The 19,653-nt window shown below is 42.8% G+C and overlaps 1 protein-coding gene across 1 annotated transcript in view; it reads right to left on the bottom strand.

Annotated features, from left to right (window-relative positions):
- Nucleotides 1-19,653, bottom strand: part of TERT (telomerase reverse transcriptase) — a 122,119-nt gene that overhangs the window by 31,120 nt on the left and 71,346 nt on the right. Inside the window, exons 11-14 of the mRNA XM_030551650.1 lie at nt 14,538-14,726; nt 11,437-11,563; nt 11,027-11,088; nt 4,649-4,773 (exon numbers count right to left, since the gene is read on the bottom strand). Coding sequence (XP_030407510.1) covers nt 4,649-4,773; nt 11,027-11,088; nt 11,437-11,563; nt 14,538-14,726 — 503 coding nt within the window. The remainder of the gene's footprint in view (nt 1-4,648; nt 4,774-11,026; nt 11,089-11,436; nt 11,564-14,537; nt 14,727-19,653) is intronic.

Genomic DNA, 19,653 nt, shown 5'->3' with positions numbered 1-19,653 from the left:
TCACAAAGCAATGAGTTCCTCTGCAGAAAAGTACTGTAAGTACCTTTAATTAATATACAGGAGTTCATCATGACTCCATAATAAAGGATGAGAGGACCCAACTGTGACATTCTGTAGCTTGGGGGAGCACCCTGTAACCCTCATATTCCTCATTTATATATAATTGTGATCTTGCATACAGAGCAGGCCATGTGAGATATCTGGGGAAAGGTTATGATCTGATCAAAGTCATTTTTCTATCCATATATGTATATCATTAGTGCATATGTAGTTATGAGAATTGTATTATACGGTTGTCACTAAAACATGTTGTAAGTTGGGGCATTCGGCCAGATATTAGCTCAGAGACAAGAGCAAGGAAAGTAACCAACACCCGGGTGGGGTATCAAACAACCCATCAACAACCATTGTCCAGTAAGGGAGCTACAATTCAATTACTTGCCTGCATGAGGCCATACCAGAGGAATTGCTCAACCTTGCCTGGAGACTCAGCAATGCCCAACAGACATGCCTGGACTTGTGTTCTCCAAGCACATGGGACTGAGAGTATAAAATAGAACACAGGAGCCCCATGCTGAGCCTTTTTTCTGCCCCCACCTATGCTGCAAGCAACAAGGACACTGAGAAGACTTAAGACTCCAGCAAAGGAGACTGGTCCAAGTTTCCAGGGTGAAATCTGTGTACTGCAATACCCAGTGGGATGAGAAACACTTCTTAATCTAGATGTTGCCCAGTCTAATATGGTTGAGAGTTTAGACTGCATGCTTATATTTTATTTCCTTTTGGTAATTAACTCTGAAATTTTGCCTATCATTTATAATCACTTAAAATCTATCTTTTGTAGTCAATAAATTTAACTGTTTATATCTTTACCAGAGAATTTGCCTGACGTGTTTGGTAATCTGTTCAGGTTTCCAAAGACTGGTGTATATCCACTTTCCACTGATGAAGTGGTGAACCAATTAATAAATCTGCACTGCTCATTTTGAACAGTGCAAAACGGTATATTCCTGACGTACAGTGCTGGGGGGGGGGTATGGCTGGTGCCTTTCCCTGTGTGATTCATGAATCACTCTGGGAGCATTCATGCAATATAGCTAGGTGGGAGCCTCCATATGATGTTGCGCTGAGTTATAACAGCGCCTGAAGGGGTTTGCTGCTTGTCACTAACAAAGCATTGTGAGAGGCAGCCCAGGCTGGAGAAAGATAAGGGGACACAGTGGTCTCACAGTCCCACGCTGCATCCCAGGGACTGCATCACACCAAAACTTCTTGAATTTATTTTCTGAGAATTTAAAAGTAAAATCTGTTAATTAGTTCCATCCCCAGTGGTTTTATTGACTGAAGGAAAAGGACTCAATTGTCTATCAATTGTCACTGATCAGTCCCAAAGCTGCAGTTGCCAATGCTTCCAGGGTTTATTAAAATGTGCACTGTGACATCTCCATTATTTTATCCACAAGGGAATACCTCCACTCTCCATACGTTAGATAGGTAAACATTTTGTTCCTGCTGGAACATGCTGCTTGATCATTCATACTAGTTACCCTGGTATGGAAGAATGATTCACTTCCAGTGCAACAGATAAGCATACCAGTGACTGCACCTATTTTGCCACGGAGGTGCTGTCACATTCTGGGGTGCAATCCAGACCAGAGAAGAGTTGTGTCACTTCTTACCCAGTGACCATGAGTGCTTCACAATGCCTTGCTACTGTTGCTCTCTGCCTGGGACAACCATAGTGAGTAACAAGCATGCACTCTCTTTCTGTGGTATTGCAGGCAGGCTACCTGAACCCCATCACAGTGCCACAGTTATGCAGGATTTACACACAGCTTACTAACAGAACTGAGGTTTACACTTTAAGCACTGGTGAACTAGTTTTAAGTGATTCTCAAGTGAAAAGGCTGGGAGCAGTTAAAGAAAGGTCTAAACATGAATAAGCACCAGAAAAGGCAGGATAGGCAAAGAGGTAGATGCTGAGCTCACCAAGAACAGTGAAGTCTCACAGCAGCTGATCAGATTCAGAAGCAAATGGAGCGAGTAGCCATGCTCCAATCAAACCATGAGACAGAATAGGGCATTTGCTGCAAACCGGGAGCCAGATGAAGGTCCCTTTTTCTCCTACAGGACATGCAGGAGACCAAGCAGCAGATGGTTCCCCAGATGATCCAACAGAAGCAGTATCAATAGCGAGACATACAGAGCTGTGAAGATTGGAGTGGAAAAGGCTGCTAGTGGATGAGAGACGGACAGATCTGGAGATCAGTTGTCTGAGTCAGGAAACAGAGCTGGAGCAACAGAAGCTTGCTGACAAGGACAAACAGGCAGCTCAGACAGAAGAGGAGGGGCAAGTCATGTTCATGGGACCCAGGAGGAAGGACATAATGGTGTACCTGATAGGAGGCTAGCAGAGAACCAGATGTGGGTATGATGGACCCTATCACTCTGCCTGTAGCCTTCGACATTATGGTCTCTAAAAGTTATTCCAGGATTCTGACAGTGGGAAGTGTTTTTTCTTGATGTGTTGTTTGTAATGCTGTATTGTGCTGTATTGAGGTAACCGGGTTGAGCATGAGGGCTCAGATACAAACCCACCATAGCCAGACTCGGTGGCTGAAGCAGAAAACCCTCATCAGGGAAATGGAGTCAGTGCTGAATGTGTCTGCAGTACAGCTGAAAAGGTGCTGTGGCCCAAGATCTGCTGATGTGCTTGTCATAAACAGATAGTTAAGGGTTAATGTCTCTTTTACCTGTAAAGAGTTAAGAAGCTCAGTAAACCTGGCTGACACCTGACCAGAGGACCAAGAGGGGGACAAGATACTTTCAAATCTTGGTGGAGGGAAGTCTTTGTTTGTGCTTTTTGTTTTTGGGGGTTGTTTGCTCTTGGGACTAAGAGGGACCAGACGTACACCCAGGCTCTCCAAATCTTTCTGAACCAGTCTTTCATGTTTCAAAATTGTAAGTAATAGCCAGGCAAGAAGGATCAGTCTTATTTTTATTTTCTCAACTTGTAAATGTTTCTTTTGCTGGAAGGATTTTTACCTCTGTTTGCTGTAACTCTGAACCTGAGGCTAGAGGGGGTTTCCTCTAGGCTATATAAATCTAAGTACCCTGTAAAGCATTTTCCATCCTGATTTTACAGAGATAATTTTTACCTTTTCTTTCTTTAATTAAAAGCTTTCTTTTTAAGAATTTGATTGATTTTCCTTGTTTTAAGATCCAAGGGGATTGAGTCTGAACTCACCAGGGATTGGTGGGGAGAAGGAAGAGGGGATGGTTAATTCCTCCTTGTTTTAAGATCCAAGGAGTTTGGATCTGTGTAAAGCCTCTCAAGGCAACCCAGGGAGGGGAAAGTCTGGAGGGGGGATGGTTAATTACTCCTTGTTTTAAGATCCAAGGGGGTTGGATCTGTGTTCTCCAGGGAAGGTTTTGGGGGAACAGAAAGTGTGCCAGACACTAAATTCTGGCTGGTGGCAGCGTTACCAGATCTAAGCTAGTAATTAAGCTTAGAAGTGATCTTAAGATGGCCATCCTGCAGCAAAAAAACTTCAGGACCAGACTTCAAAGAGAAACTGCTGAGCTTCAGTTCATCTGCAAAATTTGACACCATCAGCTCAGGATTAAACAAAGACTGTGAATGGCTTGCCAGCTACAAAACCAGTTTCTCCTCCCTTGGTTTTAACACCTCAGCTGCTAGAAGAGGGCCTCATCCTCCCTGACTGAACTATCCTCATTATCTCTAGCCTGCTTCTTGCTTGCTTATATATACCTGCCCCTGGAAATTTCCACTACATGCATCCGATAAAGTGGGTATTCACCCATGAAAACTCATACTCCAAAACGTCTGTTAGTCTATAAGGTGCCACAAGACTCTTTGCTGCTTTTACAGATCCAGACTAACACAGCTACCCTTCTGATACTAGATTTAGGATGGTCATTTCATATGTAATTAAACATATTGAGGTGTTGGAGAACAGTGGGTTCTAACCTGCTGCCAATGGGTCAAGCAGCGGCTAACCCTCCTGCAGCTTGAAAGGGGGTTGGTTGGGGTGTCACTAAGCATCTTGTATTCACATTGTACGCCCTACTGTAATAATCTTTGTGCAAAATATGCCTTGTGAGGTACTGCTTGCAAATCAACAACTCACTGATCATTAGTAATCTTGTGCGATGTATGTCTGTGGTGGACATATTTTTGAAGGATAATTAAAATGTGTTCAGGCCAGGCAAATCAGGGAGCTGATAAACAAGCCTGTTAATAAACATTAGACAAAGGACAGCCCAGTCAGGAAAAGACAATAGTCCATTTTTACATATTAGGAAAATAAACTATGAGTGAGTTTGGCTTACCTTGCTGGTTTCAACCAAGGCTGATAGAAGCCAGAGTAGTGCTGTAGACAGGCTACTGAGGTCAGAACAGCTGAACAAGGGCTGTCTAGCACACAGATGCTCAGGGTGTGATCTAACACGCAGGTAGGCTGGTTGTGAGCTACAACAGCAAAGCATTGTGAGGCACCCAGGATTGCGGGCAAGTGGCAACTCCTCACTAGTCTGGATTGCACTTCTGAACCCCGCCATGTGTATTTTTAAAACTTTAAAATTCCTCTTTATTTTATGGTATTCATAACCACTTAATATGCCATACCTGTGTTTTTGGTTTTCATAATAGAATAGCAGCATGATGCAGTATCAGAAATGATCCTCAGGAAGAAGCCAGGGTTTTTTCTAACTTGCTGGTTAAAGGGAAGCTGGAGAACACATGCATGGAACCTAATAATAAAAGAGGCTATTAAACTTTTAAAATCTTGAGTGATAATCTTAAAAAATTAAAAACATTGATCAGAAACCCCGGGCACTACACAATATTTAGAAGTATAATAATAGCTTCTTTATCAATATCAGCATTATTAGACTATTGCAGCTAAACTATACACTCCCCATTACTCCAGGCTCTGTTTAAGGCCGTTCTCTTAGGTGTTTGCTGAAGGTCAGACTGGTGGACCAAAGGTTGTAGTGTGTGACAATGAAAAGGGGAAGTGAATTCTCAAGGCACCCTACTCAGTATCACAGTCTTGTGAAAATGACTCTTCTCCTGGCTCAAACATGTTCCAGCCTTGGGACTGTCAGAACAAGCAACCCAGTTGACTCAAACTGCCATGAGGGCACAGAGAGAAAGATACTGTTCCTCCAGTACCCAGGACCCCAAGCCATGCAGTACTAGACCTAGAGTGGTAGTTGAAGAGCATGGTCTGGGTCTCTTGTATACCTTTCTTTGAAAGGCAATGGGAAACTTGAGCCCCATTTAGTTCCTTGGGGGAAGAAGGATGAATGAACTTCTGGCACCAGATGCTGGATCTGAGGGTCACAGTGGGGGGAAGAGAGGAGAAAACAGACATACATTTACAGGGTAGGGGGAAAAAGAAGAAGAGGCTGCCCAGTTCCTGCCCCACATGGTGCTCCTTAAAGGATGATGGTGAGGAACTCAGGCCAAATCTCTTCTCCATTCCCAGCAACAGCTGTTCTGGCAGCTTTCAGGTGGTCCCAGTGTAGCATCTGCTACAGCAGGATAGAGTCCCTCATCCTGAAAGTTTGGCCTACATTCTTTGTTCCTAGAGGTATAAGTTTATATTCAGTTGTATTAAAATGCACAACCATTTGCTTACACTTAGGCAATCCATGTTGCTCTGTATCAGTGACCTGTCCTCTTTATTATTTAGAGCTATACAATATTCCTACTCAATACTTCCCCATTTCTACATCTAAGGAGCACATTAACCTTTTTGGCCAGAGTGTCGCATTGAGAACTCATGTTCAGCCGATTATCCATCATGACCCACAAGTCTTTTTCAGTTACCATTCCCCAAATTTTTTTATGTTTTTTTTCCAGGTCATTAGTAAAAATGTTAAAAGCGTAGTTAAAGTAGGCAGCAGGATCACAGTAGAAATATTTCCACTTGATGATTCCCCACTTACAATTACATTTTGAGACCTGGCAGTTTGAATTCATGTAATGTGTGCCATGTTTATTTTGATTCGTTCTATTTTTTTTTTATGAGATTACAAGTTGGGTTGATAAAGGCAATAGTGTTGATGCAATACACTTCTGGTGAGGCATTTGGCTTGCTACCGCATGACATGGACAAAAGAGTTGGACAAGATCTGTTTTCCATAAACCCATGGTGATTGGCATTAACTGTATTTCCCTTCTTTAATTCTTTGTTAATTGAGTCCCATATCAGCTGTACCATTATTTTGCCTGGGATCAAAGTCAGGCTGATAGACAGGGGCGGTGCATGGCTTGTTAAGGCTATGGCCTCCCCAAATTATCCCTTAGAACCTCTCCGTCATAGCTAGTCCTCCCAGTGCAAAGGTCAAACTTTATGCAGAAGTTAGCATGGCATGGTATGCATTGCCACCCTTACTTCTCCACTGCTGCTGCTTTCAGAGCTGGGTGGCTGGAGAGTGGCGGTTGCTGGTTAGGTGCCCAGCTCTGAAGGCAGCACCGCCACCAGCAACAGGGCAGAGGAAGACTGAGCAGCGGCTAGTGAGGCCCAAAAGTAGTCCTCAGCCTGTGTCCCTGCCCACCGGGGCATGCTGCCCAGGGAAGATGGAGGGTCTGGGGTTCCCCACAATGACCTGGACTGATCCGCTCTGGCCCAGGCTCCTGTGCCCTGCCCCCGGCAGTCACTGCTCCCCAAGGAACCCCCGCGCCCAGGTGGCTCATACTGGCTGCAAGTAATCAAAGGGCGGTGGGGAACTGAAGGGCAGCTGTAGCCCCATGGCCCCAGGCACCAGCAGCAGGAGAAGACGGAGGAGGACCTTGGCTGCCTGCACCATGGCACCAGCCAGCGCAGCAGCCACCCCGCACTGCCCAGCTCTGGTTTCTGGCCTCCGACCTGGCCAGTGGACAGGGCCTCAGCGGTGGGGAGAGGAAGAGGTGGGACCAGTAGTTACCTGAGGAGCAGGGGCCAGGAGGGCCATGGAGAAAAGCAGAGCCTTGTGGCAAGTGGGGGCCAGCATTTATCTGAGGAGCAGGGAGAGGAGCAGAGCAATGGGAAGGAGGCATGGCCTCTTGGCAAAGGGTGGGACCAGAATTTACTAGAGAGGGAAGGGGCACAGCCCGCCCCTAGTTTTAGGAAGAGGCTGGTATTACCCTTGCTGACAGAACTATAATTACCAGGGTCACCTCCATTTAGTCTTTTTAAATATTGGTATAACATTAGCTTTCTTCCATTCTTCTGAAACTTCCCCAGTGTTTCAAGAGTTATTGAAAATCAACATTAATGGTTCAATGAGCTCTTCAGCCAGTTCTTTTAAAATTTTTAGATTCAAATTATTCATCCAGATCTGCTGATATAAAAATGTCTAATTCTAATAGCCACTGTTACTCAATATCCTCTTGAGTTACTCTTGGAATGGAGAGTATATATATTAGTATATATCATAATCATCATATGCTATAGCTACAGAACAGAAATATTTATCAAAACACTTACAACTTAGGCCATTCAAGTAGGCAGACTGGATTTTTCTCTTACCCATTCTCCCTTGTTATGAAATATAGCTTAGGGAGGGACGCCAGACCCTGTGTTACAGTAAGAGTTTCACACCTTTGATGTTAATAGATCCATTGTAAGTAATCTTCTAGCTCAAACCACAGCACCGAGATAGGCCATATAAAACATATAGGAAGTTGAAATGGTGCTGGAAAGATGGCTTACTTAAGGGAGAACCTGTGCAAGTTCTTTTGAAAGGTGGGCTGTGCCCTTTGAGCTCTGCCCAAACCTGCTGCTTCCCAAAGTGAAACAATAGTTAGAATGCAATAGAATGATGTATTAGAGTGAATTATTGAAACAGAATGGTGTCTCCCTATGGAGTTGTATGAAAAACATAGGTATGGTGATATCTGTAGAATTAAACAACTTTAATGAGTCAATACTGGGGGGAAAGGTATACTGCTCTTGTCATGGAAAATAAAAGGCCACATCCCTCATGTAGCACAGAAGTTGTAGTATTCAACAAAGCTAGAAAAATTTACACCAGCAGAAGCTAGTTGGTTAGTTGATGCAGTAGTTCTCCTCACTAGATGTAGCTAGTAAATGCTGGTACCACCACTGCCCCATATAACTTTCAGCCCAGTGGTTACAGCATTGACCTGGGGATATGGGAACCCCAGATTCAATTCCCCCTTTTGCCTGATGTGGGGAAGGGATTTGAATGTGGGTTTCTAACCTATCAGGTAAATGCCCTAGCTACTGCACTGTGGGTTATTAAATAATCTTTGGGCCAATAAAAGAGAGAATAACTCTACAGTCCAGGTGTTAGAGCACTTACCTGGAATATGAGACCCATGTTCTAGTCCCACTGCTCCAATGCATAGTTACTATTTATAAAAAGTGGAACAACTTCAACAGGAAAGATTGAGAGAAACTTGCCCTGGAATAGCCCATAGCCCAGAGGTTAGGGCATTCTCCTGGGAGAGGGAAGACCCTAAATTCAAATTCCTTTTCAACATGGCGGGGGGAAATGAACCTGGGTCTCCCATATCATGCGGGAGTGCTCGAAACACTGGACAAAAGATTATAACAGGAGCACCTCCTGCTTTGAGTAGGGTTATGCATGCTCTGAGCATGCCCAGTGGACACAGGCAAGACAAGTTGGGGAGCACCTAGTCTGAGGATTCCATCGTGGCTTAGCATGAGGTAGGCACCCAAACACCTAGTCTGAGATGGCTGTGCACATGCTCACTGGGAGAAACTTAGGTACCTACAGAATTGGTGACAGCTGAGTGAGGGTTTTGAGGATTGCAGTGGTGTGTATATGTAGGACTTAGACACTTGACTACAAATAATTATTCATGATAATTGCCACTTTAGATGTCAAAGTCTTTTCTGGGTTTAGCCCACAGACCTTATAGGATGACATATTGGAATTGTTATATGAGGGACATCAGGGCCTCAATAAATGGTGGAAGTAAGCATAAATGTCAGTGTACTGGGCCAACAAACTCATCTAAATTGCAGGGTAAATCATGCAAGTCTGGTGTCAGAAAGATTCATAGATTATTAGGGTTGGAAGGGACCTCAGGAGATCATCTAGTCCAACGCCCTGCTCAAAGCAAGACCAGTCCCCAAACTGCCCCCTCAAGGACTCAACTCACAACCCTGGGTTTAGCAGGCCAGTGCGCAAACCACTGAGCTATCCCTTCCCTAGGTAAAACTAGAAGAATCGTTCAGCCACAGCATTACATGATAGTTAGGACCCTACCAAATTCAGAGTCCATTTTGGTCAATTTCACAGTCATAGGATTTTAAAAATAGTCAGTATAATAGTTTCAGATATTTACATCTGAAGTTTAACAATGTTGTAACCATGGGGGTCCTGACCCAAAAGCAAGTCATGGGGGAATTGCAAAGCTACTGTAGGGGGATCATGGGATTGCCACCACTGCTTCTGTGCTGCTGCTGGCAGGGGCACTAAAGCCAGTGCTGCCACCAGTAGCAGTGAGGGTCACAGGATATGAGGGGTCACCTCTTCGGGGGGGAGGAGGGGCAGGGCCAACCTTACAGGTGAGCCCTGAAGGCAGTGCAGCTGCACAGCTTCCTGCAGCTGGGGGAGGTTCCTGAAGGTGGATCTAACCCGGCCCTGGGAGCGGCCTATGCAGGGGAAGAGGAAGTCCCATCCCTCCCGAGCCCAGCTGGGACTAGCCACTGGAGCCCAGCACATGGCACGAGCCTCTTGCTGAGGTGCATCCAGCCCTGCCCAAGGCGCATCCAGCCCTGCCCCTGCCCCTCCCCTGCCAGATATCATACGGTAGATCAGATTTCACAGTCTGTGATGCATTTTTCACAGCTGTGAATCTGGTAGGGCCCTAATGATAGCCCCTGGAAAAGAAAAGCACTAGATCAGTGTAAATAGGGGAGACCTATCTATATGATAGCCACTGAATATTTTTCTAAATTTGTAGAAAATCTACTCAATAGAATTAGACACAAGTCAAAAAGTCAAAGAAAAGTTTAAAAAGATATCTTTTTGGCATTCAGGAAGAAATAGTCATTGACAACAGGCCATGGTTTATCAGCTCTGAATTGCAAGCTTGGGGAATGCAGTACAATTGCAAGCATATTACTTCCAGCTCCCCTCACAAGCAAGGAATGGTCCAGTGGCAAGAACAATACAGACTGACAAGAGAATTTTACAAACAGGACGCATTAGCTCATCTGAATTATAGGGCAACATCATCATGCCCCATCATGCATGCTTTGCATGGAGAGGCTCCTACAATCTTATGGGTAGCAAGCTACTTAGTTTTCACCCTGTCCCCCATTCCTATGGTTTTGGACGTTTCTGTCCCTTTGTGTTCTACTTTGCTCTCCCCCACATGCAATGCAGATGAGCAGCAAGTGAAGCACAAAGATTAAAATCTCTCTTTTTTAGCTGGTTGTCAACTATCAATCATTTTCATTTGTCCTTGACCGAAATATAAACTTTATCTGATGATCAGCAAATGTTCACTGAGAACAGCTAAGTTCTGAGAAGTCATTAAAAATTATCAGCAGTTAAGAAACTGCAGTTAACTTGGGAAAATTATACCTTCATCAGGACCAGAAGAATACAGGTCAAAGTCCTGACAGTTTTGCACCAGACACGCAGTTCTCAGTATAATCTGGTTAATGAATGATGTTTTCTGGTCATCCTAATGGAGCAAAACAGTATTTCATCCCAGATTTCTTCTTCCTTATGTCACTTGTGCATGCTTAAAAATATTTAAAAACAAAACTGCTTCCTGATCAACTTAGTAAAATGCAGAGTAACCTAAACACACACTTCATATACCGGCACATCCTGAATCTTTCAACATTACATGGGCTGATATAGTTTAATACCTGTAGAAAGAATGCTACAACTTGATACAAAAACTATCGGGCAAACTTTTATGGCATTACTTTTCTCTAATCCACAGCTCCTTCACACGGCATGTAACAGTACTGAAATTTTCTGAGTTATTGAAGAATTGACATACCTGTAGGCCTGCAGCAAAAATATCTTATAAATGTTAATGAAAACTGTTCTAAGACTGTTGACCTAGAATAAAAGATATAAAAAAGAAGATAAATCTCCACAAATGTATATTAGAGTGCTTCTAAAAATGTATGTTTTGTTCAAATCCAACAGCCTGGGATCGGACCACGGGGAAATAAGATTTTATACCACCCTTAAAAAAATTCCTATAATCACATATTCACACAATTCTGCAAGGGTCTGATTCTGCAAAGTGCTGAGCATCCTCAATTTTCAGTAACTTCAGCACCTCCAGGATATGCTCAGCATTTTGTACAATCAGATTAAGTGTCAGAACTAAGGACATTTAAAATTACTTTGGAAACACTAAATTAAAAAAAAAAGGTAAAATATTTAGTTTTCAATTTTCACCTGTAAATTGAGAAATAAACTATGACATTTCAGCTTCAAGACTGTGAGAAGTTTGTATTTCATGTTTTTCCCTGCTGTGTTGCTTGAATTGAAAGCGAGACTTGACCTGATAGAAGTACAGGCATAACTACAAAGACAAGAGGAAAAACAATACAGTTTTAACATGATTATTTCTGTAAACTCCATAAACGGTAGAAAAAGATTAAAATAGATGTACAATCATCCTATTGCTACTAGTATTTTTTCCTTTGATATACTTATAACTGCCCTTCCTATTTCCTCTTTCCTCGTTCAGCCTAATTAGAAATCTATCCAGGTAGAGCTCAAGCTGCAAAGAGGCTACATCCCTTTGGGATTTGCTATGATGACTCATTTTGCCTTTTTGCTCCCCATATTTTCTTCCTTAAATTATCCTGAATATTTGTGTTCACAACCCTCCCTTGCCCCCTTTCCATTTTCAATATAGGTTGTTTTATCCTCAGGACTTTAAGCAGCCCCTCCTGAAGCCATTTCTTACACTCTGACTAGCTCTTCCCTTTTTATTCTATACAGACTGTATTATTTACTATTATTAAAGGAGTGGTCAGAGGTGCCAAAAAGTAAATGGGAAATAATCATCCAATGGAGATGTTTGCAATGGGTCCTGCAGGGATCTGTTTTGGGGAAGTAATATTCACTATCGTTATAAGCAATGAACTTGCATTTTTTTCTAGTTAATTGTTTGCTGACAACACAAGAATTAGTGGTAAATAAAAAGGACAACAGGTCACTTATACAGACTATGCATTTTAATATGACCTAAGATATATATCTAGGAACAAAGAAAGTAGGCCATACTTACAATATGCACTCCGATGGATGTATAAAAAGGGGAATATCAAGTAGAAAAAGGGAGGTTATTTTATCTCTGTGTAAGGTATTAGTGCAGTGAAACTATTACTGGAATTCTGTGACCAGTTAAGGTGTTCATACTTAAAAAGGTATTGAAAAATTGGAGAGGGTTTAGACAATAGCTTGAATGATCTTGAATTCAAGATCTGGAAAGTTGTCTTTCAGTGGGAGACTTTAAAAGCTCCATCTACATAGCTTATCAAAAAGAAGGTTAAGAGGTTACCTGATCACTGTCTACAGTACCAGGAGCGGCTCTAGGGATTTTGCCGCCCCAAGCACGGCAGGCAGGCTGCCTCCAGTGGTTTGCCTGAGGAGGGTCCTCCGAAGCCGCGGGACCAGCGGACCCTCCACAGGCATGCATGCGGGAGGTCCACTGAAGCCGCTGGACCAGTGGACCCTCCGCAGGCAAGCCGCCAAAGGCAGCCTGCCTGCCGCCCTTGTGGCGCCAGCAGAGTGCTCCCTGCGGCTTGCAGCCCCAAGCACGCGCTTGGCGTGCTGGGGCCTGGAGCCGCCCCTGTACAGTACCTACACGAGGATAAGATTTCTGGTAGGAGAGGGCTCTTTAATCTAGCAGATAAAGGCACAACAGGTCCAATGGTGAAAGATGAAACAAATTCATACTAGAAATAAGGTGCAGGGTTTTTTTTGTTTGTTTTTTTGTTTTTAAAACAGTGAGTGAGGGTAATTAACCATTGGAATGGGATAATTCTCCCATTCATTGAAATCTTTTACAAAGACATTTGTTTTTAATTTAAAGATGTACTTTATCTCAACCAACTTTGAATTTGCTGCAGTAATTATTGGGTGAAATTCATGCCTAAATTAGATAGGATTCAGACTAGATGATTATAGTGGTCCTTGATGGCCCTTAAAAATAAAAGAGGATTAGCAACCTAAGTGAAGCCCATCTGACTCAAAGACTTTCTCAGGAGGTATTCCAAAGTTCTATAAGTTCCTCCATCCCATCCCTTCTCCCTACCACCAATACTCCCACAGCATGTGGGTCCATAGTGTCAAGAGTTTCTTTGTTTGCATTGTGTTAAGAGCACCATGTAAAGAGTTGCACAGAAGAAGCCATTTGCTGAGCCCATCAACAAGCTTTGCTTATCCTACAAAATCTAGGAATAATTTTTCATCTTCTTGAGTGCCATCTACTGGTACCTTATTTATTTACATACAGATATAGAGCACTCTAATAACAGACAAAGCAAGGAAGGGACCTCCAAGAAAATGTCCTGCATCATTCCTATTTTAAAGTTCTCTTCCCAAGCCACTTAAGCAATTCTCTCTCTATCACAGATGACAATTCCACTATCCTACCAGTCACTCTAGTTAGCAACCCTGATGTTATCTTTGATTACCCTCCATTTTTCTCTCCTTGAAACTAGGCTTTCACCAAACCTTTCACTTTGCCATCTATAAATATTTCTGAAATCCACTATTCTTCCTCCATGCCTACTGTTAAAACACTGGTTCACATCTTGTGACTGCCTCCTTTTTCACAAGATACAGTTTCTATGGGTATATATTCTTCTTAAAGAAAAAAAAATTGAGAGTGCCTGCCATGAACAAAAAAATATATACACACAGTGTATGTGTACATAATACACACAAAAATGATAGAGTAGAAACAGAACCATAATCTTTTTCATATGATTTTTGGTGATGAAAAGTGCCTGACTGATAAGCTTAGAAACCAAAGTTTATCCAGATATCAGGTACACACATGGGAGGTACAACTATAATTTTCCATGATACAGTTCAATCAATGTGACTTAGCCCCACTAAGGGAATATCACTGAAGTGTAGCATGTTTAGTCCCCAATAATCCACAGGAAATTAATCAAGTTCCATAGCCCATTCAATCCTTAGTTCTTCCATTCAGAATGTCAGCAAGATGTCCAGTAATACCACCTGAAGCTATGAGGTTGTGGTGTTATAGACATCTGTCCACTTGAAACTGAACTACAGACCATCAGATGCATTTCTTGGAAACCACTACAGGTTGGATGTGAAATGTTAAGCTAGAGTGGAGTGATGATGAAGGCCTCTTACTGCACGACAGAATGTTCTCATTCATTGTATGGGAGGCAGAGCTGATCAGACTCATTTTGTAGTGGACTCACCTATATCATTAGCAAAACAATATTCTTGTGCATCTTAGTACATACTAATTTATACTAGGAAGTTTAACCAGTGTCCATATTTACCTGGAGTAGTCACAGTATACCTCAAGTGTCTGTATATCTAGTAACAACCCACACCATGGGATCACAGCGCAATATGGTAACTGTTTAAATTTGGAACATCCTGGGATATCCTCATCAACAGGAAAATTCATCATGGTCTTCTTGGGGTTTATTAAAAAGCCATACTCAGGAATGCCTGTCGCCAGAGTCCTAAATTAAATATAAATGGTTAGCAAAAATATAATGTGTGATGCGTAATATAAGTGACATTAACCTATTAGCCTGCCACTTATCGAAAGCAAAATTGTTATGGCTATTTTCCAGGAAAAAGAATCCTGATTACTGTCCATTATATAAACTACTGCAAATGTTGAGAAATAATTTGAACACAAGTGAAGAAATCTCTGAGAATAAATATAGAAGAGGTGTTACAAAAGCAAAGGGTCACCAACTCTTTAGCTGAGTGAATGCTCTCAGAGATCCAAAAATTGAAGGCACTTAAGGCAAAATAAACCAATAAAAGAGTTAAGGAAATGATTAATGAAATGAAGAGTTTAATTCTTAGAGCAGAAAATGAGGTAAAAACATTACAGACTATAAAAAAATCACAAATAAGATTACATAAATGATAAACAATTTTAACTCTGCCCCTGTTCACACCACAGATTTCATTGTAGCAGAAATATCAAGCTAATATATCGATTGCTAACAATTTAGAGGCAGATATTGGGTAGGATATGGTGGGGTAAACATATACTGTCAAATTTAAATTCACTTCCGCCATTCCCCAAAATGGAGAGAGAAAGAGTAAATGCAACCCCTTGACATTATCAACTGACATAAATGGCTTCCTACTCTCCTCCTGTCAAAATCTACAACTGCTCCCCAACAGCTACAATGCAGTTATACATGCAATACTAACATCTGAAGGACACTGCAAGTTTTGAGTCAGAGTAAAATAAATTGAATTTAATATCAAATTAAACCCCATAAGGGATATTACATTGATTGAAGTATACTACGCTTGAAAGGGTAATGAAGAGAAGTCGTCTTGGGATGGATAGTGCCACACAATTACAAGGTCCAGATACATCATTTCGGCCTAATGTGCCATAGGAGGTAGGTCTTGAGTGTGTTATTGTACATGTATACACAGACAAGGGATATTGAGTGGTTCTTTTCCTCTTTGGTTCCCACTGTACACTCAGCTCTCACCTGTGACTCCAAGTAGCTGTAAGTATGCGACAGTGGCTACATCCTGGTAAACTGCCTTGGCAGGCAGGCTAAACCTGGTGAGCGTAACTGGAAGTGTGAAAACTGACGGTGATTTAAGGATTGCTCTCCCAAGCATACAAAGACTGTTCTGGTAGCCAAGGCAGAAGAGACCATATATTGGTCCAACAGCTTGAAAAGCTGTGCAACACCACATTGTGGAAGGCGAAAGGCACAATGGGGCACTACAGAAGTCATGGCTATCCACTGTAGCTAAAGAACCCTCCATTTGTAACCGCCTTTGTGCCACTGTGCCAAGCTTCAGCAGTTAAGAGAATGGGATTGTCCCAGCGTAATGATTCCCATTTTAAACAACCTCCAGCACATATCATTCGTGCACATCTCTCTTCAAAAGTCCTGTAGCAATGGGGGAGTGGCAAAGCAACAGGTGAAGATGATTACTGGCAGTCATAGCCACAAGCCTGCACACAGGCGACCTTGGACATTGGCCACCCGTTACTGACTCAAGGGCAGTAATGAAGCTCAGCAACACCCCAGGCGACATGGCAGCCCATTTAGGATTGCACTGTGTTGTACCAGGGGTACTGTGCTATATAATTGATTATGTTTTGACTACATACATTGTATGTATTATAGTAAGAATTAAGGCATTGGAATAAATAAATAGGATAGTGGATACTAGTATTAGCCATTTTATTTTTGTTCATGTCTTGTAAGTCACAAACAGGATCTTGTCTGTGTCTATATTAATTAGATTAGAGGAATTTCAAAGGCCCAGGCCCCAGTGTGGGAAAAGATAGTTACAAGATTTAGTAAAGCCTATTACAATGCCATTCTTGTTCAACATAATAACACTGCTTTTGTTACTTTTGGAAAGTCTCTGCAAAGAACTGTTTGTGTGAATGAGGAATGTATGCATCAGGAAACAATAAGGTGTGAAGGCTATTGCTGAAGACAGATGGTCAAGGGAGGAGAGACTTAACAAGACTTATCAATGCCAGAGAACCATCAATACGCATCCATGATTGAGAAAGGGCAGATAGCCTCCACCTCAGGGTCGTCAAACACAAGATAATGAATTAAATTGAAACCAGGAAAGGATGACCCTTCTGTAAGTGTTTTGGAATGAAAGAAGCCATGAAAGGATAACACCAATTAAGGAGTAACTGATCATACAATGACACAGCAAAATCCATAGACTTCAGTGAAAAGAAAGAACTATAAGAACAGGGTGCTTTGCCATGGACATTTGGGTTCGTCTTGCCAACAACTGCAGGAGCATCGGATAGTGACCGACAGAGCCCGGCTCCCCTCTGGGACCAATCTGGCTGGCCACTAGATTGATCCAGACTCTGGACTGGTAACTATAATATCAACTGGCGGGACTGCGCGTGTGTGTGTGTGTGTGTATGAGAGAGAGAGAGAGAGAGACTGAAAAGCATATGCTAACTGCTGTATTCTCAATAAATGTAGCACATTGCCTTCTCCCCTATAAAAGATTTCAAGTGCTTTGTATAAGCATAACATTTTTGGTAGAGAATGCAAAGGGGAAGAATATGCACTGTAATTGTTGAAAATACTGCTAAAAAGGTATATCATACACTTAAAAGTGATCAATCTTTCAGGTGTGCACACCCCATCATAGAGATACCAGTCAGTAAAGTGAGAACCATTAGTGGTTAATATTGTCTTCACTGTTGATATTCTATGAATTGAAAATTTTGATGGTTAAAAGATATACACATTCTCAGTTGTAGCAGGGCTGAGAAATAGGAGGAAGGTTTAGCATTCCTCTTTCCACCTCGGGTTGCTGGGGGAAAACAATTGGAGGTGGGTATGCCCCTGATCGTAGTAGGGTCAGGCAGTAGGATGAGGACTTAGAGATCCTCGCTCTAACCCAAAATATCCTTGGTGCATACACTCTCAGCCATAGCAAGACTGAACACAAGAGGAGAACTTAGTGTTTCCCGCTCCGATTCTGGGAGGGATTTTTATGCTTGGTGTATAAACCCTCGGTGTGAGTAGGCTGAGTGATACAGAGGGAGGCTTAGCGTCTCTCCCTCTGGCCCAGAATGGGTTAAATTTGCAAGCCCTGGCACTGCCACGGGCAACAGAGGTGAAAAAAGAGAAGGGTTGTTGTAAGCCCCGAACCAAGCACAGGCACATGGAATCTTAGAACGATTAGAAATATAAACCAACCAAAGACCTTAAATACAAAATGTTCAAATGAAAGGAGTCCCCTAAGGACAATGGTTAGGTGGAGCTGAAAAAGCTGAGGTGTGTACAAGAGATTATCTGTTTGTTACAAATTTTGCAGAAATTTGGCCATAGCCCATGGATGGAACAAGCAATGGCAGATACTCACACCATAGCCGATTTGGAAGACAAATTGACAAAATATTTGTTGATTTGTAAACCTTCAACCCCAATAAAAAAGGATTCGGCTGCACTCTGGCTATTGTGGAAAGCCTGTAATGAGGTGTTCTTTTGGCTGGTAAATTGCCAAGCAGAAAATACTACACTGCGTGAAAAGCTCAGCATGAGTGAACAAAGACGCAGATAAATGGAAAGTATTAACTACAGGGGTCCACAGACAATTGGACAGGCTTAAAGATACTGTAACCACGGTAACAACTCCCAGAGCGGGTGGGTGTAGCACAACCATTACCACAGTTCCAGTATCGGCCACTGATTTAAAGGCGATTGCTGAACATTTGGGGATCCTGAAGCGAGACACCTTGCAGCAAGGGAGAGGCTAACTACCTTGGAAGTCCACTGACTCATGGTGGTATGTGTGGCCTGGGAAATTAGAGGTTGGGAGTCATGTATGACGTCGGTGTCCTGGGTCTAATGGCAACATTTGGGGAACAGATAGACAGGCATAACTTTATAGCACAAGTTATGACCTCCGTCCAGGAGCCTAATGAAGACCCCAAGAATTATTTAACCCAATCGGCTCTGATGCAAGTAATGGCTGGTCTGGTAGCAGTTGACAGTGCCACACCGATATATGAGCCAACCTTCAGTGTCCAGTCCTTAAGGGATGGCACTGCCTCTTCGGCCCCCTATTACTCTGATAAACTTGCAGTTTGGCAGGATAACCACCCAGCTAACCCAGGGGAGCTAAGGGGATTGGTCCAACAAATAACTACTCACTCTGGACCACACCCACCATAAAAGAAAGGGTCTCTTATGTGGCGGCAAGAGAACCAGTAGTTACATATAAGAACGAAAGTGATGCAAAAGGGATTACTGGGTCCCGGGGAGCATATGCTAGGGGTCATTCCAAGGACAAAGGAATAGGGGTCGGCAGGGGGGTTGGGTATACCCAGATCTTCGGCAATATCAGGCTGACACCTCTAGGCAGAAGGATGAGGGGGAAGAGAGAGAGCTAACTGATAATGAGGTTTGCCAACTAGCCTGGTGAACCCTGATGCAGTACAGAGCCAACCGAGCACAGTGGGATGGGGCACCCACACCTTACTTGGTTAGAGAAGCTACAAGATTACAAAATATCCACAAGGAAATAGCCTCCATATCCGCCAGTGCACCCCCACCATCAACACCACTACAGCTTCTCCTCGACGCATACCCCTGTCCCACAAATAAATAGAGGGGCCCGCTGAACAACAAACTTCCACTATCTGCAGGGACACAAAAGTGGAAGTTCATAGAAAAGGTCCACTGGGACTCTGGAGGAAGACCACGCGTGTATGTTCAGCAGGGTAAGCATACCCCTACATTGTAACGTAAGGGATGTCAGGATCACCAGAGCCATGCGAGGAGCAGAATGCTCGACAGATGATAGAATGATTAGGTCAATACTGAATTTACATATTGTACCCACATGCCTGAAATGCCCTCAAACCATCAAGATGTCCCCTGATATTGCCAAATTAAACTA

Source organism: Gopherus evgoodei, chromosome 2 (genome assembly GCF_007399415.2).
Source record: "Gopherus evgoodei ecotype Sinaloan lineage chromosome 2, rGopEvg1_v1.p, whole genome shotgun sequence".
Taxonomy (NCBI): domain Eukaryota; kingdom Metazoa; phylum Chordata; order Testudines; family Testudinidae; genus Gopherus; species Gopherus evgoodei.
The sequence above is the reverse complement of the archived record's forward strand: the minus strand, read 5'-3'. Positions and strand labels throughout refer to the sequence as shown.